Source organism: Carcharhinus amblyrhynchos, chromosome 29, assembly GCF_965287045.1.
Source record: "Carcharhinus amblyrhynchos chromosome 29, sCarAmb.v2.hapA, whole genome shotgun sequence".
Taxonomy (NCBI): Eukaryota; Metazoa; Chordata; class Chondrichthyes; order Carcharhiniformes; family Carcharhinidae; genus Carcharhinus; species Carcharhinus amblyrhynchos.
In genome coordinates, this window is record NC_137352.1 from 30,230,251 (window position 1) to 30,252,069 (window position 21,819).

At 45.6% G+C, this 21,819-nt stretch overlaps 1 protein-coding gene across 3 annotated transcripts in view; it reads right to left on the reverse strand.

Annotated features, from left to right (window-relative positions):
* kirrel3b (kirre like nephrin family adhesion molecule 3b) overlaps positions 1-21,819 on the reverse strand; it is a 583,172-nt gene that overhangs the window by 199,126 nt on the left and 362,227 nt on the right. For 2 of the 3 annotated variants that reach the window (XM_080214872.1, XM_080214870.1), the window contains exon 3: positions 20,969-21,118. The exons of the other annotated variant lie outside the window; for it this stretch is intronic. In XM_080214872.1, coding sequence (XP_080070998.1) covers positions 20,969-21,118 — 150 coding nt within the window. The remainder of the gene's footprint in view (positions 1-20,968; positions 21,119-21,819) is intronic. 3 annotated transcript variants of the gene reach the window in all.

Sequence of the window (21,819 nt, forward strand, 5' to 3'; positions counted from 1 at the left end):
TAATTCTCTGGCTACAGCTTAATAGATAAGAATGGAAACATGGAAGTATGGTCCCACTAAATGGGACAAAGCTGTGACATTGGAAGAGGATATTTCACTCTGTGAAAGGTTGCGGATAACTTCAGAGGACTGAGGAGTCTTGGGGATTTCTCGACCCCTCATGCTGACAGGATTTTTCAGTCCCACCAAAGTCAATGGAAGTTTGAATAGCTGACCGTATGCACTATGGGGGTACCTACCACGGTGGGGTAAAATAATCCCAGCCTCACTCACAGGGGTGATGACTGCGGTTCTGATGGAAAAAGGCACAGTGCACAAAGAGAGAAAAGCATGAGAAATATCAGGCAGCATGGGGTGTCTTTCAGTGTCTGTTGGGACCTGTAAAGACCTGATTATCTGCTAAGACTTGCATTCCAACCATTGTCTTGTAAATTGAGTCTGTGCCCATATGCACCTCATTTGTGAATCCAAATCTTCACTCAACTGAGGAAGGGACAGTGCTCTGAAAGCTTGTGATACCAAATAAGCCTGTTGGATTTTAACCTGGTGTTGTGAGACTTCTTTCTGTGTCTCTAGAAGCTTAACACCATCCAGCCCAAAGCACCCACTTGATTACTACCCCTTCCACAATCGCGCACACCCTTCACCACCAATGAACTGTGTACCAGCTATAAGGTCCACTTAGGAACTCACCAAGGCCCCTGAGACGGAACCTTCCAAACCCATGGCCATTACCATCTGAAAGGACAAGAGCAGCACACATACCTGGGAACACCACTACCTGGAGGTTCCCTCCAAGGCACTCACCATTTCTCACTGCTGCTGGCTCAAAATCCTGGAACTTTCATCCTAACAGCACTGTGGATGTACCTATGCCTCAGGGAATGAAGCAGTTCAAGAAGGCAGCTCATCTTCTCGTTGGCAATTAGGGATGGGCAAAAAATATTGGCCTAGTTAATGACACCCAACCCATAAAATTACTAAATAAAAGGACACCAGGCAGTATTCAGAGAGGCTGCAGCTCAAGCTTACCAAAATGACACTGGCCCTAAAAGAGTTAAATTATGAGTTGTGTAAACTCAGTTTTTAATCTGTTAAGTATACAAATTCAGGGCTGGTCTAATTGTGCTGTTTAAGATGATTAAAGCATTTGATAGCGTAAATGCAGAGAAGTTATTTTCTTCGAGAGGAAATTTTGATAGGAATTTTTTGAGAAAGGGGGTACAATCTTAAAACAAGGCCAAAGTCATCAACAAAAAAAAAGAGAGGAAGTGTGGAATCCTCTCCCCCAAAAAGCTGCCGAGGCTGAGGATTAAATTAAAAATTTCCAGGATTGAGATCCGCATATTTTTGTGTGAGGCAGAGGGGAAGTGAAGAAGGGAAGTGGAATCAAAACATAGACCAGTGAATGATTGATGGGCTGAATGGCCTACTCTGTGTTCTCAAGCTGCTTTTATTTTGCATTACAGCTTTATCCAGTGGTAGACTTGTGTGGGGGGGCTGGACGGGGGAGGAGGTGGGAGGGTTACTGTTGTAACGGTGGGGGGTGCTGATGGTGGTGGTAGCTGTTGTGAACTCACAGACATTCAGCAATACTCCCTGCGCTGCTGCTTAGCAAATCCACCCTCGGCTTTTCAATTTACGGAGGGCCAATGTTTAAATTACTTGAGCTCTCAACGCGGGAATCAACGCACAGATCAGACTCATGTTGCGTAAGCTAAATAGTTCTCCGCAAGACGGAACAAATCCTTCTAATTTGGTGCAAACGATATAGAATTTATTCCGCGCAGGAGGTGGCTTGCTTAGAATTGAAATTCTAGGCTGAATGTGGTCCATCAGACTGACAGCTCACACTATAAATGTCAGATCCAAGCCATCCAGCGTAAAACTGGCACAAGCAAAAGACCCTTCCAGTGAAGGTTGGAGGTCACAAGGACATGTCAATCACTCAAAAAGCACTGGTTTAAGTGACGTCTTTCTGCCGCAGCCCCTGCACCGAGCAAGGTTGCTAGCTGGATAATTGGATGGTCCTCGGAGATCCTTTAATTCGATTCAAACTGCGATGGTCCCAAAACATGGGGTGCCTGTCTCAGCCTAGGAATCTCTGACAAGTGAGAGTACGCGTTGCAAGATGAGAGCGATGTTCAGAGCTCACCTACAGTCAGTCCGAGATGCTCTGACTCACTCCCCAGCAGAGCAGCCTGCCGGCTAATCACCAGCTTTTCACATTCCTACCACAGGCACCCAGCTACTCGGCAATCGTTTTCAGCCTAACAGGGCCATTATCACCAGCGCCCCAGGTTCAACAAACTGCGGCTGCCTACAGAACCTTAACAATGCAGAAGCTTGTGAGTGTGTGAGAGGAAGTGTCTGGGAATGTGTTTGTACGTGACTGAGTGTTCTTGACTCCGAGCGTATAAATATATCTCACAAAGTGTCTCCAGCAATGTTAACTCATGGGTTGGCACAATGCTACGTTTTACCAATTTTATTTTGTGAATGATGCTGCTGAATAAGGAAACTGATCGTTTTTTCTCAGAAGCGACGAGCAAAAGAATGAGTGAGAGATGTGGGAGTAGGTTATTGTTGCAAAACTTGTCCTTTAGTGAATCAGTGCAGTGATCAAAACACAGCAGTGCAGAGCAGTGAGGTATAACTGCATTGTAATACCAGCCATGTTGTTATTCAGTGAAGAACAAGACAGCAAGGAGGAAGGCAAAGAGCAAAGAACAACACAGCACGGGAAACAGGCCCAATGAGCCCACGCACCATTTTAACAATGTGCTTTTCCTCTTCCACCCTTGACCCATGTCTGTGCTTATGGCACTCCACATTGGAAACCAGATTGAGGGGGGAATAATTTAGGGACAATTTGTTACTCCAGTCAGCCTTAGAGCACATCTCTGGGGTGTGGGAGGAAACCGGAGCACCCGGAGGAAACCCACGCAACCACGGGGAGAATGCGCAAACTCCCACAGACACCGGCCCAAATCCATGTATCTGCACAGCAAACAGTGATAGTCACTGAGCTGTCGTGGTGCCCATCTGCTGGTCCAGTTTAAGCGTACACGACGACGCGAAGTACTAGGCTACCCTCGAAACATCCAAGAGCGGCCTACGCACGACCCACCGCGTGTACGCCCCTCTCTCTCTCTCTCTCTCACATAAGCTGCCAGCAGTCTATTCCCAGAAATGTTCATGCAAAGTTCAGAATAGAGACCCTCTGTGACACCTGTATGATTACAGGTAAGGGGCCCTCTCCAGAACCTGGACAATCTACTCCGCCCTGGACACTTGCCAACTCAATTCATCTGCTTCAGGGGAGGTTAATTTCAGAAGGCAGATCCAGGATTTGATGTTAGTTACATGGCCTCAGCCTATGGGATGATATGAAATGACACCTCGTGTTTCACATAACATTGACTATCCGTAGACTTGCTTCTTCTCCTGCTATCCCTCTGCGTAATAAATCAACAGATATTCAACCAGCTCCTCGACATTTAAAGATGCATTACTGAGAGTCTATTCCCATCTCTGGGCAATAAGGCTTCTCCTGATCTCCAGTTTTGCTTTAGGTTCCTTCTTTTGCTATTGAATGTCTCCATCTCTCTGCACAAGCCCAGGTTAAATGCCTGTCAATTTCCTGCACTTTTGGTATTTTATGGCTGGGATTTTACAACCTTGCTTTTTCTTTTTTTTTCTCTTTCCTACAGTGCAGAGAGAGGCCATTTGGCCCATCGAGTCTGCACCAACCACATTCCCATCCAAATCCTATATCCCTACATACTTACCCACTAATCCCTCTAACCTATGCATCTCAGGACACTAAGGGACAACTTAGAATGGTCAATCAACCTAGCCTACACATCTTTGGACTGTGGGAGGAAATCGGAGCACCCGGAGGAAACCCACGCAGACACAGGGAGAATGTGCAAACTCCACACAGACAGTATCCGAGCCAGGATTCAAACCCGGGTTCCTGGAGCGGTGAAGCAGCAGTGCTAACCTCTGTGCTACCGTGCCGCCCTTGGGTGAGGCTCGTAAAATCCCGCTTGAGGCCAACGGATAATTCCATTGTGCGAGACTCGCCTGTCCCGGAATCAGTAAAAGTCCAGCCACAGATTCTGTCCTCTTTCAAATTTCTTTTTCACAAATGAAACGTCCGTGAGCTCCTCCTCATAATCAACACTCTGGAGGTCCCATTCAGAAACACTCCAGATGGCACCCTATCCATTAAACATTCGCTCCCTCCATGACCAATGCACAGCAGCAGCAGTGATACCATCAACAAGATGCACTGCTACAAGTCACCAAGACTCTGTCAGCAACTTCCAAACTTGAACCTGTACCAACTGGACATACACGGGCAGCAGACACATGGGAACACCACCACCTTCCGATTCCCCACCAGGCTGCACACCATCTTGACTTGGAAATACTTTGCCATTCCTTCACTGTCGCTAGGTCAAAATCCCAGGAGTCCCTCCCTAACAGCACTGTAGGTGTACCTACACTGCTGGGACTTAAGCAGTTCAATAGGTGGCTCACCACACTTCTCAAGAGCATTTACGGATGAGCAATAAATACAAGGCTTAGCCAGTGATGCCCACATCCCATGACTGAATACATGTTTTAAATTCAATAGCCCGAGATCAGAATCATTCTTTTCACTCTTAATTCAAATTATGGCCTCATCAATCACTAGCATAGGACAGAGTAACTTTTAGAATGAAACAGTTTCCTATATTTTATTTAAATATTTGATGTATATTAATGGGCCCTGACCTTGCCTATCACAAGGTGAAACATTCTGCAAGTCAATGGGCCTTCCCAATATGGCGCTATTTATTGACTACAGCTCAGCCTTCAACACCATTACTGACACATCTTCAAACTCCATGGCCTAGGGCTCGGCTCCTCCCTCTGCGACTGCATCCGAGACTTCCTAACCCACAGACCACAATCAGTAAGGATAGGCAACAACAGTTCCTCCATGATCATCCTCAATGCCAGTGCCCCACAAGGGGTTCTCAGCCCCTCCCCATACTCCTTATACACCTATGAATGTGTGGCCAAATTCCCCTCCAGTTTGATTTTCAAGTTCGCTGATGACACCACCGTAGTGGGTTGGATCTCAAACAATGATGAGACAGCGTACAGGGAAGAGTTGGGGAATCTGGTGAACTGGTGCAACGACAATAATCTCTCCCTCAATGTCAACAAAATGAAGTCATTGACTTGAGGAAGCATATTGGAGGATATGCTCTTATCTACATCAATGGGGACTAAGTGGAAACGGTCAAGAACTTGAGGTCTTTAGATGTCCAAATCATCAACAACCTGTCCTGGTCCCTCCATGCTGATGACATTGTTAAGAAAGCCCACCAACACCTCTACTTTCTTAGGAGGCTAAGGAAATTTGGCATGTCAGCTACGACTCTCACCAACTTTTACACATGCACCATTGAAAGTTTTCTTTCTGGTCATATCACAAGTTCTGCTTTGTTCAAGACTGTGAAAACATACAAAGAGTTGTGAACGAAGTCCAGTCCATCACTCAAACCCGCCTCCCATCCATTGACTCTGTCTACACTTCCCACTGCCTTGGAAAAGCAGCCAGCATAATCAAGGATCCTGTGCAACCTGGATATTCTCTCTCTGACATTCCTCCATCGGGAAAAAGATACAAAACTTTGAGGTCATGCACCAACCGACTCACGAACAGCTTTTTCCCTGCTGCCATCAGACTTTTGAATGGACCTATCTCGCATTATGTTGATTTTCCTCTACACCCTAGCTATGACTGTAACACTACATTCTGCATCCTCTCCTTTCCTTCGCTTATGTACATTATGTTTTGTCTGTGTAGCGCACAAGAAACAATATGTTTCACTCTAATACATGTCTCAATAAATCAAATCAAATCAAATCAGTAACATCCTACTATTTATCTACGAGGATTCTTCCTTAACACAACAGCAGCTTCTAGAAATCAAATACAAATCTCCCAGATGATGTCTCTGGCTCAGCGCACTCTGAATTAACAGTATTTTTGTGAGTGGAGCTCATTATGTAGTTCAAACCCAACAACAGATACACATTAAGTGTTGTTAGCATGACATACAAGATTTGAATTGAGCTGGCCAATATAGAAACATAGAATGGTTCCAGTGTAGAAGGGTGTCTTACATGCTTTTGTGCTCATGTTGTTTGCCTGGAAGAGTAACTCAGCTAAATCTGCTCCCTGCCTGCTTTTTCCCTGTCATCCTACAATGTTTTTTGCTTTAGCCAACTATCCAAGTCCCTTTGGAAAGTGACTGAATCTGCCTCCACCACACTCACAGGCAGTGCAGTCTAGATCCTACCCACTCATTACATGAAAACACTTTTCCTGGTGTCACTGTTGCTTTATTGGTCAATCATCTTCAGTCGATGTCCTCTGCTTCTTGATCCTCCAAATAAAAGCAAACCGAATCTCTGCATCTTCTCTGATCTTATACACCTTCATTGAATATGCTCTTAGCCTTCTCTTCTCTAAGGACAGACCCCAGCTTCTCCATGCAAGTAACAGAGTTCTTCATCCCTGGAGTCATTTTTGTAATCTTTTCTGCACCCTCTATAAAGCCTTCACATCCTTCCTAAAGACTGGTTTCCCGGAACTGGACACAGTATTCCAATTGGGATCAAACCAGAGATTTATACAGGTTCATCACAACTTGTTTGCTCTTTCACTGGGGTTACAAAGCTCAGGATCCTGTGCGTCTTTTCAATCAGCTTCTCAATCTGTCTTGCCACCCGCAATGATTTTTACACAGATACCCCCAGATCCTTCTGTTCCTGAACCCCGTTTAAAATTGTGTCCTTTATTTCATATTGTCTCTCCTTGTTCTCCCTGCCAAAATGTATCGCTTCACACTTCTCTGCACAACATTTTCTCTGACATGCGTAGTCATTCCACCAGCCTGTCATCTGGAAATCTATCATTACCCTCCTCACAGTTCACAGCACAATACAAATAAATTTGATATAGTCTGCCGATTTTGAAATTGTGTCCCACTCACCCAAGTGTAATTCATTAATTATAGATCAGAGAAAGCAATGGTCCAAGTGCTGACTCTTGGGGAACACATCATATCCATCCCCCCAATCCAAGTAACAGCCCATCACCACTATTCCAGGCTCCCTGTCCCTCGGACAGTTGGCCAACTTCCTATCCTTGCTGTTGCTGTCCCTTTTGGGGCTTTAATTTTGGCTGGTAAATCAACGTGTGGTGCTATATCAAATACCCTTTTGGAATCCCTCCTCACGCTATCATCTCAGTCAATTCTCTCTGTTACCTAACCATAAAACTCAACCAAGTTAGTTAAATGTAATTTGTTTTAACAAATCCTTTCTGGGGCAATTTTGAGCTTGTGTTCCCTGTCCATGGTATTGGGCGCAATCCAGCGAAACCCAGAAATTGTGAATCTCATCAGTGAGATTGCCATTTCTGATTTTCTCTTGCCAGCGGCGTAATCAGATTCATGGACGAGAACCTGATTTATATTCATTTAAATAGATTTGAATATGATTAAACTACCCCCACGCCCACCACCCAGATTATCCCATTCACCAAATTTTCATACCCCACTGACGAGGCATCACATTGGCGTTGTTTGCAACTGGTTCACCGAGGTGTGAACTTGTCGAGGGATTCCTCCAGATAATGGTGTAAAGGTGAGCGTAGCCCTGAGGGGAGAGGGCATTTGGCACTGCTTCCTAGTACAGGTTGACACTGATTATGAGGAAAGAGGGGGTAATAACCTGAGAGGTTGTGAGAGGGAGTTGCCGGCGATGACTGTTTGGGCAGGGATACGGTGGAGGCGGGGGGAGGTGAGGGGTGTTGTCAGTGTTTCTTTTTGACAAAATGCCATTAGACTGGGCGGCACGGTAGCACCGTGGTTAGCACTGCTGCTTCACAGCTCCTGGGTTCGATTCCTGGCTCAGGTCACTGTCTGTGTGGAGTTTGCACATTCTCCTCGTGTCTGCGTGGGTTTCCTCCGGGTACTCTGGTTTCCTCCCACAGTCCAAAGATGTGCGGGTTAGATTGATTGGCCATGCTAAGAAATTGACCCTTAGTGTCCAGGGATGCGTAGGTTAGAGGGATTAGAGGATATAATATGTAGGGATATGGGGATAGGGCCTGGGTGGGATTGTGGTCAGTGCAGACTCGATGGGCCGAAGGGCCTCTTTCTGCACTGTAGGGTTCTATGATCTATGACCTGGAGAGAAAACCACCCTGGTTTTCAGTTAGATCCTGACATTTTGCCATTTTTTGGTAAGGTTCCGCCCTCCGTCTTTTCCTAATGAAGTCATTGCTCCTTCAGCACTGCTCCTTCATCAGGCGAGTCAAAGCTCTCCGAAAGCTCGTGATTCCAAATAAACCTGTTGGACTTTAACTTGGTGTTGTGAGACTTCTTACTGTGCCCATTCCAGTCCAGCACTGGCATCTCCACATCACGGTAAGTGAGTGTTAATTTTGTCCGGGGGTGCTGTCTCTATAGACCTTCCTGTCACTGCCAACCTTCAAACATCATCACCGAAAAAGAACAGATTATCAGATCACGTCACGTTGGTGTGAGTGGGAGCTTACTGTGCACACACTAGCTGCATCTTTCCATTACACCTCCTGAGTGGCACTTCATGAGCTATTAGGTGCTTTGGGACATCCTGGGGTTGTGAAAGATTCTGAGTTTGTGCTTCCTTTATCAGTCATGGAGTTGCTGGGAGCAACCCATGTCACCCAGTCACTCAGTTTAATTGGACAAATCTGACTGTTCACAGATAGGAGACCTCACTATCAGTGTTCCTTCATTAGCTCCAGTTAACTGGCTGGAGGTGGGAGAAGGATCTTTCCTCCTCGGTGCCACAGAGAATATCTTAGCCTTTAATAACCACAGGCCACATATTTACACTCACCAAATTTCAAATTCTGTACAATTGTGGTATTTTTCACCTTCATTTCAGGGCTTATACAAATCAGCAGCTTTGACCATAACAAGCTTCCAGTTCACAGGTAATGGCTCAATCGTTACAGACACTCCTATTCAGTGAGACAAAAGAGCTATCGCTGCTTCTAAGCAGAGACACTGGGTTTCTCATTGAATTAATGGCCACTTGATGGTGGGGTGTAAACAGCATCTATTCTTATACAGGCTGTATAATTACCATTGGCTTCATGAAGAGCATTAGAATTCAAGATTTACCACCTTATTCAAGAGCAACCTAAGCAGTCAATTTGATTTCATTCTAGTCAGCATGGTAGCCATTCTCCGCCATGTAAAGATTGAAGTGGAATGGGTCCGACTGCACAACAGAAGCAAATACCTCTCCGGCAGAGACTTTCCATTATAATAACTCACCGCCATTGTGAAACACGTCATGTTACCCACCCTGATGGATACATCGGACTTCGAGGGTAACTCAATGTCGCAGCACTGGATCCAGGCTCGGTCTCTGTCACACCAGGATTGTTCTATACTTGGAGAAAGCAACTGCATCACTCTGACTCACCTTACTCTTCGTTCTCAATTACAACCGTGAGAAATGAAGAAGAAACAAGAAATTGGGACCTTTCACAACCTCAGAATTTCCCAAAGAACATTAAAGTTAATAAAGTGCAGTTGAAGTCCAGCCGCTGCCACAATGTGAGAAATGTGGCAGCCAATTTGGCACACAGGAAGATTCCACCAACAACAATGAAATAAATGACCAGTAAACTCCTGATGAATGATCACCCAGCCCCAGTGCGCACAATGCAGACTGGTGATTTGATTTTTGATCTGATTTTTGATTTATTGTTGTCACATGTATTGGGATATAGAGAAAAGGATTGTTTCTTGTTTCTCTAGAACCATAGAAATAGAACCATAGAAAATTTACAGCTCAGAAACAGGCCTTTTGGCCCTTGTCTGTGCTGAACCATTTTATGCCTAGTCCCACTGACCTGCACTTGGACCATATCCCTCCACACCCCTCTCATCCATGAACCCGTCCAAGTTTTTCTTAAATGTTAAAAGTGACCCCGCATTTACCACTTTATCCGGCAGCTCATTCCCACCACTGTCTGCGTGAAGAAGCCACCCCTAATATTCCCTTTAAACTTTTCTCCTTTTACCCTTAACCCATGCCCTCTGGTTTTTTTTCTCCCCTAGCCTCAGTGGAAAAAGCCTGCTTGCATTCACTCTATCTATACTCATCTCGCTCCAGACAAAACATACCATTTATAGAGTACTTAGGGGAGAAGGGAGGGAGAGGGTATAGAATGTAGTGTTGCAGTTAGAGGTAGGGTGAAGAGAAAGATCAGCTTCATATGTGTTTGGACCATTCAGTGGTCTGATTGCAGCGGGGAAGAACTGTTCTTGAGTATGTTGGTACGTGTTTTCAGACTTTTGTATCTTTTTCCCAGCAGAAGATGGTAGAAGAGAGTATGTCTGGGGTCCTTGATTATGCTGGCTGCTTTCAAAGGCAGTGAGAGTGGAGATGAAATCAGTGGATGGGAGACTGGTTTGAGTGATGGACTGGGCTTCGTTTACACAATCCTTTGTGGTGTTTTGCGGCCTTGGGCAGAGCAGGAACCATACCAAGCTGTGATACATCCAGAAAGAATGCTTTCTATTGTACATCTGTTGAAATTAATGAGAGTTGTAGTGGACATACCAAATTTCCTCCATCTCCTGAGAAAGTAAAGGCATTGAGGAGATTGTCCAAATTGACCCAAAGCCAAAGGCCTTTACTCTGTGCCACATGGAACAGATGGCCAAATATATCACAATTATTGGACCAGCTCAAGAATTTGATGTGAACAAGGCATGGATGGCAAGAAAGCAACAGAGTGGCTTGCAACTGTTAATGGCAACTTCACAGAATCAGATCCTGGCACTGTAAGCTATCTGGATGCTCGTGCAACAACCTGCTCAACCCAACTGCCAAAGCTCCACCACCTCATCAGAAAGAGGTAACAACGAAGAGTTCAGAAGAAGAAAGAGGTTGTGTTACTGTCGCAACTTCTACAACATCCAGAGGGCCCAGAACACATTACAGCCCCAGGAAATCACTTCTGAGGTACAGCTACTACAGAGGAAGTGGGGCAGCCAACAGACCAACAGCAAGATCCCACAAACGGCAATATGATGGAGTGTCTAGATAATCCGCCTTTGCAGGTGTTGTTTGATTCAGAATAACTGGCAAAAGAACCGGGAAGAAGACACAGAATTGTGTTTATGCTGTCAGTTGTAAGGTTTTACAATGCACTGCCTGAAAGGTTAACAGAAGCAGATTTAATAGCAACTTTAAAAAGGAAATTGTTTAGATTTTTCAAAGAGTTGGCTCAGTTACAATGGCCTCTTCCTGTGCTGCATGAGACTATAACTCTGTGATTAACATAATCATAGTCAACAAGACCCAATGAAAGATCAACAGGCACAAAGAGGGAAAGTACATGCAGTTATCCCCACAAAGGGCACCTTTTGTGGACAGTTTCCATGATAGTGGGGAGGGGAAGGAGGAGAGAGAAGGAGAGGGAGAGAGACAGTTCCGGGAAAGGTGAACATATTGCTGGGAGCTTCAGGGGGCTTTGAGCAACAGGAGAAATGATTCTGTAGCTGGAGCAGTTGAACAGATAAAAGGTGGGCCTTTCAAAGGGGGGAGTGGCACTCAAACAATGACCACCAACTGCAGGAAGAAGTCTCAGAACATCAGGTTAAAGGCCAAAAGGTTTATTTGGTAACAAATGCCACTAGCTTTCAGGGCTCTGCTCCTTCATGAGGTGAGTGGGGGGTTCTAATCACACACAGGGCATATAAAGGCACACATTCAGTTTACAGAATACTGATTAAAATGCGAGTCTTTACAGCTAATCAAGACTTGCGTTCTAATCAGTATTCTGTAAACTGTGTGTGCCTTTATATACCCTGTTTGTGATCAGAACTCCCCACTCACCTGATGAAGGAGCAGCACTCTGAAAGCGTGTGGTGTTTACTACCAAATAAACTTGTTGGACTTTACCCTGGTGTTGTGAGACTTCTTACTGTGTTTATCCCAGTCCAACACCGGCAACTCCACATCATCATCAATTGCAGGTACAGGGTGGAGAGTGACCCATAGAACAAGGCCTGGAGAATGGGCTGAGCCTTTGTAGCTTCAACTGATCAAGAGTCAGAACCTTTCAAAGAGGAGGGTAAAAAAAAGGGAGTATATTAGAAAATGAACATAAATTGAAGATAAGTCACTCCCAACATTGCAGAGTAGATAAGAGAAGGACAAGTAGGAAAATGTGAGTTCCATGGGGGATCTCTAATTAGTCTAATTTAATAATATCGTTAGAGTTTAGAAGGATGAGGGGGGATCTTATTGAGACGTATAAGAGGATGAAAGGGATGGATAGGGTAGAGGTGGAGGTGGAGAGGTTCTTCCCGCTCAGAAAGGACAGCAGGACTAGAGGGCACAGCCTCAAGATAAGGGGGGGTGCAGTTTAGAACGGAGTTGAGGAGGAACTTCTTCACCCAAAGGGTGGTGAATCTCTGGAATTCTCTGCCCGTTGAAGTGGTGGAGGCTACCTCGCTAAATATATTTAAGACACGGGTAGATAGGTTTTTGGTAGGCAAGGGGATTAAGGGTTATGGGGAGAAAGTGGGAAAGTGGAACTGAGCCGCTTCAGATCAGCCATGATCTTATTGAATGGCGGGGCAGGCTCGAAGGGCTAGATGGCCTACTCCTGCTCCTATTTCTTATGTTCTTATGGCCATAGGATTCTTAAGGGGTTTGACAGAGTAAATGCTGAGAGGATGTTTCCTGTCATGGGTGGGTCTAGGACCAAACAGCATGATCTTCGAATAAAGGGACACCAACTTAAGACTGATATGAGGAGGAATTTTTTTTCTCCCTGTGAGTCTTTGGAGCTCCTTGCCATGGAGAGCTGTGGGAGCAGCCCTTGTGTATATTTAAGGCTGAGATAGAGAGGTTTCTGATCAGTAAGGGCCTGAAGAGTTCCAGGGAAAAGGCAGGAAAGTGGACATGAGAAATGCTGGATCAGCCAGGATTGAAAGGCAAAGCAGGCTGGATGGGCCAAATGGCTTCCCCCTTGCTCCTATTTTTTATGGCCTCAACAATATTGGCAAGCAGCAGCGGAGAACAACAAGGGGAAACATTGAAAATGGTGTTCAACAGAGCGTAGAGAAAATACATTCTGTGGAAAGGGAAACACTCAGGAGACTTGCTGGATGAATAAAGATATAAGGATTAGGAATGGGGCAAACAAGAAGTGAGCAGAAAGCAGAGGAGTGCCAGATAAGGGAGAATACAAAGAGATGGGGAGAGAAATGAAAATCAATTAGAAAGACAAAGAAGAACTGTGAAATTAAATGATCAAAAGGAGCATAAAACAAAATGGTAAAATATTTTACAGGCTGATCAATAAAAAATGTGAAGGATGTGATGGGATTAGCACCATTAAAGGATAGACAGAATAATACCACCGCTCACGATGGAGAGACAGCAGCAATATTTAAAATAATTATTTTGCTTCAGCATTTACCAGGGAGATTGAACAGATAAACACGGCATTGAATGATGAGATGAGTAATGAGATAAGTGCACTTAAATTTTTTTTTGAAATGGTTCTCAGGAGGAGGTAGCCGTAGAATTACGACCCATGTTCAATGATCTGTTAGAAAGAGGTGCAGGGCCAGAGGATTGCTAATGCAGCTAATGTAATTCCCAAATTTAAGAAGGGGGAAAGATGGAGCTTTATCAATTCAATGTCAGGAAAGGAAAAGTCATGGAATCCTTACAAAAGGAGGGAGTAGTAGAACATGGATAAATGAGAAATATAAGAATGAACAGTCTGCACGGAAATACCCTTGGTTAGACCACATTTAGAGTACTATGTGCAATCCTCGTCATCCTTTCAAAGAACATAGAGGCCTTGGACAGGGTGCAAAACTGATCTACACAGATAATAGGAGAAATGTGCAGGTATGCACAGCAGAGGAGGCTGGGTGTCTTACTCTTGAAAGCAGAAGATTGGGGTTGAGCATGGCTGTGTCATCTCACTGACACTTTTCTCGATTTTCCTTGCCGCAATGTTCCATCGCAACAAATTCCCTGCTCGAATGGTGCCCAACTACAGAACAAAGAGGAATTCGTTCAGTATCTGCTGCTTTGAAGGTCAGATCCAAGGTCACGCATCCTCTGTCATTGAGTTACAGTGTGCAGATGATGCTTGCATCTGTGTACCACTGGAGGCTCAACTCCGTCAGTACTAACACCTTCGCCAAGGAATATAAGGAAGAAGTCTCTCAACATCGGGTTAAAGTCCACGAGCTTTCAGAACACTGCTCCTTCATCAGGTGAGTGGAGGATAGTTCACGAACGTGGCATATATGGGCAAAGACACAGTTACAAGGTAATTACAGATTGGAATATTAAGAATGGTTGGGATGCGAGTCTACACAGATAATCAAGCCTTTACAGGTATCTTTCACACCCAGTCCAGCCGTCAGGACAGACAGACGGGAGCTTGGGTTTAATATCAACAACCCCCCAGCGCTGCCTCAGAATTGCACCAATGTGTGAAGCTAGATTAAAGGCTCAGATTCCGTTACAGAGTTCAGACCCACAACCTTCTGCCTCAGACACTCCCAACAATGCTAACCTGAATGTTTCCCATGGGACCAGTATATAAGGAATTAAAATTAGTTGATTTCAATCCCCTCTCATCATCCAATCGTAAGTGTTGAATGACTCTAATCAATGTGGTGGCTTAATTCAGATTAGACTAAGGCCTTTCAGTTTATCATGCGAATGCCAGCTCTTTGAAAAAGCTATTCAATTAGTCTCTTTCCCCGTAGCCCTGTAGTTTTCCCTGTAACAAGGAGGTTATGCTGAAATGATACAAGACACTAGCTAGCTCTCAGCTGGAACATTGTGTACAGTTCAGTGTGCTACACTGTAGGAAGGATGTGAATGCATTGGAGAGAGAGCAGAAGAGATTTACAGGAATGGTTCCAGGGCGAGAAGCTTCAGTTATGAGGATAGATTGGAGAGGTTGAGACTGTTCTTGTTGGAGGGAAGAGAGAGGAGATTTGACAGAGATGTTCAAAGTCACGAGGGAGCTGGACAGAGGAGTTAGGGAGAAACTGTTTTCGCTTGTAAAAGGATCAAGAATAAGAGGGAACAGATTTAAAGTGATTTTTAAAAGAAGCAACTGCAAAGTGAGAGGAAACTTCCTCACACAGTGGGTGGTTGGGGCCTGGAATGCTTTACTTGGAAGTGTGGAGGAGGTAGGTTCAATCAAGGCATTTAAGAGGCCATTAGATGATTATTTGAATAGAAACAATGTGCAGTGGTACGGGGAAAAGGCACTAAGTCATGATCCTCAACTGGAGAGCCAGTGTTGACGCGATGGGCCAAATGGCCTCCTTCTGTCCCATAATATCTCTGCGATTCAATGGTTATCTCCCCCATTTCCTCACTGACAGAACTGGACTGCCAGCAAACTGGGGTAAGGGGGTGTCGGCAGTGCACCTTCCTTCGCTTCAGCATCAGGATAAGAGGACAGGCGGCATTGAACACACTCCCAATGAAACAGGCAGACGATATCGTGGGCACAGTGACCAAACACATTGCTTGAAAGTGAAAAGCAAAAGCAGCCTCATCAAAAGCCAAGACAGAACCAATCTAGGAGATAGCCGAGTGAGGAGAAGGCAAGCTAATTAAGAGCAAAGAGCCAAGAGAAACAGATTCGCCTGTAGAGTGGAGAAGATAATCTCTCAAATTGAAAATATAGGAGGAAGGCTCACAACAAGAAGACTCATGTTGTGTATCGCAGCATCCTGGGAAATAGGTGCCATGTATAAGGAATGGAAATAGAGTGCAAAGTTCCATAAGAAATTCTTGATAAAACCAATCTTGACTTCACTAGGCTTTGAGTGCTGATTGTCAACTCCAGCTGAAATTCTATCCTGAAAAAGATGCTAACTTCTGCCTCGTAGAACTCCTGTTTTGATTTGATTTATTGTTGTCGTATGTATTAACATACAGTGAGAAGTATTGTTTCTTGCGTGCTATACAGACAAAGCATACTGTACATAGAGAAGGAAAGAAAAGAGTGCAGAATGTAGAGTTACCGTCATAGCTAGGGTGTAGAGAAAGATCACTTTAATGCGAGGTAGGTCCATTCGAAAGTCTGACAGCAGCAGGGAAGAAAGTGTTCTTGAGCCGGTTGGTACGTGACTTCAGATGTTTGTAACTTTTTCCCGACGGAAGAAGGTGGAAGAGAAAAGGTCCGGGGTGCGTGGGGTCTTTAATTATGCTGGCTACTTTTCTGAGGCAGAGGGAAATGTAGACGGAGTCAATGGATGGGAATGTTACCTTCCCCAATGGTCCTGACATGTGAAACTCCATCTTGAGTGGGGAATAAAGTCCATAAAATTGAACTTTATGAGGTTTAAAATCTGAAGGAAATTGGAGCATTGTATGCGCACACAGGAAGTCAGCTTTCCTGTTACATCTACAACAATAACATCAAAGAAAGTTTTATGAGAGTCATCTTGGCATTCAGAGGTGAGAGTGAACTGACACTAGCCACACACACACACACACACACACACCCGGCACAAGGAGCATTAGAGTAAACCTGAAGTGATCTTTATAAGAATTCACACCAGATCCAAAATGTGCAAACTCCACACAGACAGTGACCCAAGCCGGGAATCGAACCCAGGACCCTGGAGCTGTGAAGCAGCAGTGCTAACCACTGTGCTACTGTATCTTCTATGTTTCTATCCCTATTGCCTGTGTTAAAATCTAGACTCAACTCACTACCTAAATGTAACCATTCTAACCATTTTAGAAAGCTCAGAAACTCCATAACTCCGTCAGTGCCCCCTTTTCTGCACTAATCTGTTGTCTTTTCGATTCCACTCATGCAGGTATTCCAATCTGATTTACTTTGTGGTGCTTTCCTTCTTAATCTTGCGAATATCCTGAGTTTTTGTGCTGAAATTTCTCCATTTTAGTTCTTGTCACTTTGGGCCTGAACTTGAGTTTTGGTGGGGTGGGGTGGGGTGGGGTAGAGTTTGTCTGAGCTAGCTGGGGTGGGGGTAAAAACATGACCAGGGTTCCTAACCTCTGATCATTATTCCCCCGTGCTGCCCTGTTGCAAAGCACAGGCACGTGGAGGATCACGAGGACTCCCAAAGGTGAATTGCCTGATGTCTGGCTTGGGTGAGGTGTGTGAGGTGGCCTGTGGAGGCAAACCTAACACCACCTACAGGAGATGATGATGGGGTAAAACAGATCCGGAATTGAAATCGCTAAAGGGGAAATCGAGGCTGCCTTAATCCTCCTGTCCTCATACTTTCAAACAGCAGAGATTGGGACAGCAATACTGGGGGTTAAGTGGGTCAGTCCTTCTGCTCTCCAGATTCTGATCAGCTAACTCCACACAGACCAGCTCTGAATCTGGAACATTCCTGGTTCAGAATGACTTTAAATCGTCCAGGGATTTCATTGTACCTTGATAGAAATAATGGAAGGAACTGAAGGTCTGTAGCGCAGGATAGACAGTTTTGGAGATATACAGCATGGAAACAGGCCCTTCGGCCCAACTCATCCATGTCAACTCTCAGGCTCCAGTAACACAGGATTTTACTGCCCTCCCCACCCCGGTGCTGGGGTGGGAGGCATGTTGACTGTGAATATCGTGGGGAGTAGGGTCCGATTAGCTCCCTGGTGCAGTCAGTCTCCCCTTCAGGCCAATGGCGGGACTGGCCGCAGAGAGGCTGTCCCACCCCCCGAGGAGGTGGGCCACTAATTTACAAAATTAAAGGCCCATTTAGGAACTGTTTGGCATTTTGTCAAAAGAATGATGGTGGTATAGTAGCAATGTCACTGAGTTAGTAACCCAGAGGCCCACGATAAGGGAGAGGCAGCGCCCACAGACCCAGTGACCTTCCCTGGACGAGATTTCCCTCCAACCCTTGGCCCGGTGAGCTTTTCTTTCCTTTACTTACCTGTCAATTTGCCGAGATCTCGTGATATCTCAGCAGTGACCACTTCCCCTGGTGGCGCTGCTGAGGTGGCCCTCTGATTGGGCCCCAGGCTGCCAATGGCACATTTGCCAAGTGGGTCCCGCTGGTGGCATTGGGGGATTCATGGTTCAGCTGGTAAAGTTCAGCCCCATATCTCATTTCCAGCCCAAATTGAAACAGTGTTCAGATCGTGACTGCTGATGGGATCATGGCTGGCGCGTTTGTTCCGAATGCCACAATGGACTTTCTGGCTGGCAGTATTCTCTCTCTCATTGGGTACCATGCCCTGAAATGCGTTTGCAACCGTTGACTTGTGAGATTTTGTTAAATTCATTCATTCATGGGACATGGGTGTCGCTGGCTGGCCAACATTTATTGCCCATCCCTAGTTGCCCTTGAGAAGGTGGTGGTGAGCTGCCTTCTCGAATCGCTGCAGTCCGTGTGCTGTGGATTGTCCCAGAATGCAGTTAGGGAGAGAATTCCAGGAGTTTGACCAGCGACTGCGAAGGAACGGTGATATATTTCCCATGATGTGGAGATGCCGGCATTGGACTGGGGTAAACACAGTAAGAAGTCTGACAACACCAGGTTAAAGTCCAACAGGTTTATGTGGGAGCAAACGCCATTAGCTTTCAGGGTCCTGCCCCTTTGTCAGGTGAGTGGGGAGTTCACCTGACGAAGGGGCAAAACCCCGAAAGCTAATGGCGTTTGCTATCAAATAAACCTGTTGGACTTTAACCTGGTGTTGTCAGACTTCTTACTTTATATTTCCAGGATGATGAGCGGCTTGGAGGGGAACATGCAGGTAGTGATGTTTCCATGTATCTGCTGCCCTTGTCCTTCTAGATGGAAATGGTTGTGGGTTTGGAAGGTGCTGTCTAAGGATCTTTTGTTGCAGTGCATCTTGTAGATAGTACAGACTGCTGCTACTGAGCATTGGTGGTGGAGGGAATGGATGTTTATAGGTGTGGTACCAATCAAGCACCATACCTACACCAAGATTGGTCTATGGTTATGCTTGGCAAGGCGCTGCAGGAATTTGCCATTGCCAGGAAACTCTCCCAGTCTTGTAGCCACTATTGGAAGGATTTCCAGGTTGGGAACCACATTACGGGTATACTTTCCATGACCATCAAGTTGCTCTAACAGGGACTTGAACTCTGACCTTCTAGCTCAGAGGTGACACTAGGTCAAGATGTCCTTCAGCAGAATTTCAATTCTTTACCTGGCTTCACTGGCACCAAATAGTGCAGACAGTATCAGTGCCTCACTCCTTGGCTGGACTGTTCACACAGGCGGGGGCTTTCCCATCCCCCTGCAGTGAACGGACACTCGGCCAAATCCTAACTGCAGCGTGAGCATGGCGTGAATGGCCGGTAAGATCGTGCCTCTTGAGTCTTTTTTTCCCATTTTCCATGACACAAAATAAAATTTATTTTAAAGTTCATTTACTATCGGCCACAAGTAGGCTTACATTAACACTGCAATGGAGTTACAGTGAAAATCCTCGACTGAACATTGTTAGTGCCACTCACCACAATGTTCCCTTAACTAACCGGTGCTCAAATTGCTGTTCCCTGCAGGAAAAACTCAAAATAGACTAAGCTTGTCCTGAGTTTAGGTGTTTACGTCGAGGGGGTCAAAGCAATTTACCATTCTGTAGGTTTTATGGAAATACAGGATTGTTTGCAAAAATTATTTGGAGTGATGCTTTCCAAGTTAAGTGTCAATGAAATCACAAAACCTTTCTTTGCTCACTGTGATGTTTAAAGCACTTTAGAACCATAGCACAGGAGAGGGCCATTCAGCCCATCTTGTCCATGCTGTCCCAAAGACATGCCCTTTCGAATCCCACCTTTCCTGCACACGGCCCGTAGCTCTGTCTCTGCTTTTATGTGAACGTGTGACAACTGTTGACATTTTTATTGCGGCAATATTTGCGGCACGCAGCACAAATCAGTTAGACTGAAAACAAACGCGTACAACTCTTGAACCCACCCCCCAACACCCCTGAAAGCAAAAGCTGGACGACCAAAACAGGATGGCAACGATCGTGTTGGTGACTTGGCGTTGGCCAGAGAACCGGATGGTCATTGAGGGTGACCGGGCTTGGGTAGGCCCTTTCTTTTTTTAAACAACCGGTTTATCAAATCCGGCCCCCGGCTTTGCAAAGCACAGCTGTGCAATTCCAATCAGTTCCGTGGGTGTAGAACGTGCAAGTTGAATGGGGGGGGGGTCAAGTACTTGGCACCACAGGAATAAAACTGCGTCAGGCTGCAAACTGCTGCTTGGATGCCAACAATCCACAAACGAGGCAGCAATGTATGGAAGTAAGCACAAATATGTATTTCTAGACAGTGGAGGTGAAATATTAATCTACCCTGTTGTCTATATTGTCTGAAGGCAGCCGTGAAATGTAAGTGAATTTCTGCTGTGGCAGACTGCAGAAAGTGTTCAAGTTCTTTCACAATTTAAGCCGGCCTCTGCTTCATTTTGTCGAGCGCTCAATTTCAGTCAGAAATCACAGAATATAATTGAGGAAAGGCTTAGTAAAATCAGTAACAGCTCCGTGTAAGTGCGTGAGTATGTAAGTGTGCGTGCGTGTGTGTGTCAACTTTAAATTTGGCTCGAGCAAGTGGATAATAAAAGAGAAGACTTATGTTTATAAAGTGCCTTATCAGGTTTTTCAGACAGGTCTCAAAGCAACTAAGCAATAAATTACTTTGAAGTTGGTAACAGTCGGGGACTCAGATCCTGCGCTCCAATTTGGATTCTCAGTGCTGCCTTTGAACTCGACAGGCTTCTCACACACACACACACACACACACACACACACACACGGAAACAGCACACATTAAATCCACAGGTCGCGCACAGGCACGGAGCGCCCCACTTACTCAGCACTGTCAGCCGGGCTGGCTGCGATCGGAGGGCCGCGTGCGTCGCCTGACACTCGTACACCGCGTCGTCTATGAGCTCTGCCTTCTCGATGCGGAGGCTGTATTCACCGGCCGCGTGGTCCCCCACGATGGAGTAACGCGGAAAGCCTGCAGGAGGAGAAACGGCAAGCACAGTGGGGAATTGCAGCAGCCGCTGTGTACACAGCAAGATCCCACAAACCGATCAGATCATCCGCCCTTTCTGCAGCGCCGACTGAGGGGCTAATCGTAGAACAGAATGTCTGCAGTGCAGAAAGAGACCGTTGAGTCGGTACCAACTCTCCAACAGAGCACCCCACCCAGGCCCTAACGGACACGTCTTTGGACAGTAAGGGGCAATTTACCAATGGCCAATCCACCTAACTCGCACTTCCCACTCAGTTGATCTTTCTCTACACCCTAGCTACATTCTGCACTCTCTCCTTTCCTCATTTATGAACAGTATGCTTGACATAGCGTGCAAGAAACAATATTTTTCACTCTGTACTAATACATGTAACAATAATAAATCAAATCTTTAGAGTGTGGGAGGAAACTGGAGCTCCTGGAGGAAACCCACGCAGACGTGGGGAGAACATGCAAATGCCACACAGTCACCCAAGACCAGAATCGAATCCAGGACCCTGGAGCTGTGAAGCAGGATACTAACCACTGTGCTATCCAAATATTGGCCATGATGCTAATAACAACTCCCTCCTTTTATTTGAGGTAATGTGTGGGGTCTCTCGCATCCACTTGAGTGGGTGGAGCATCAGATAGAGCCTCAGTTAGATGTCTCAATCAAAGGAGAACACCTCTGGCAGTGTGGC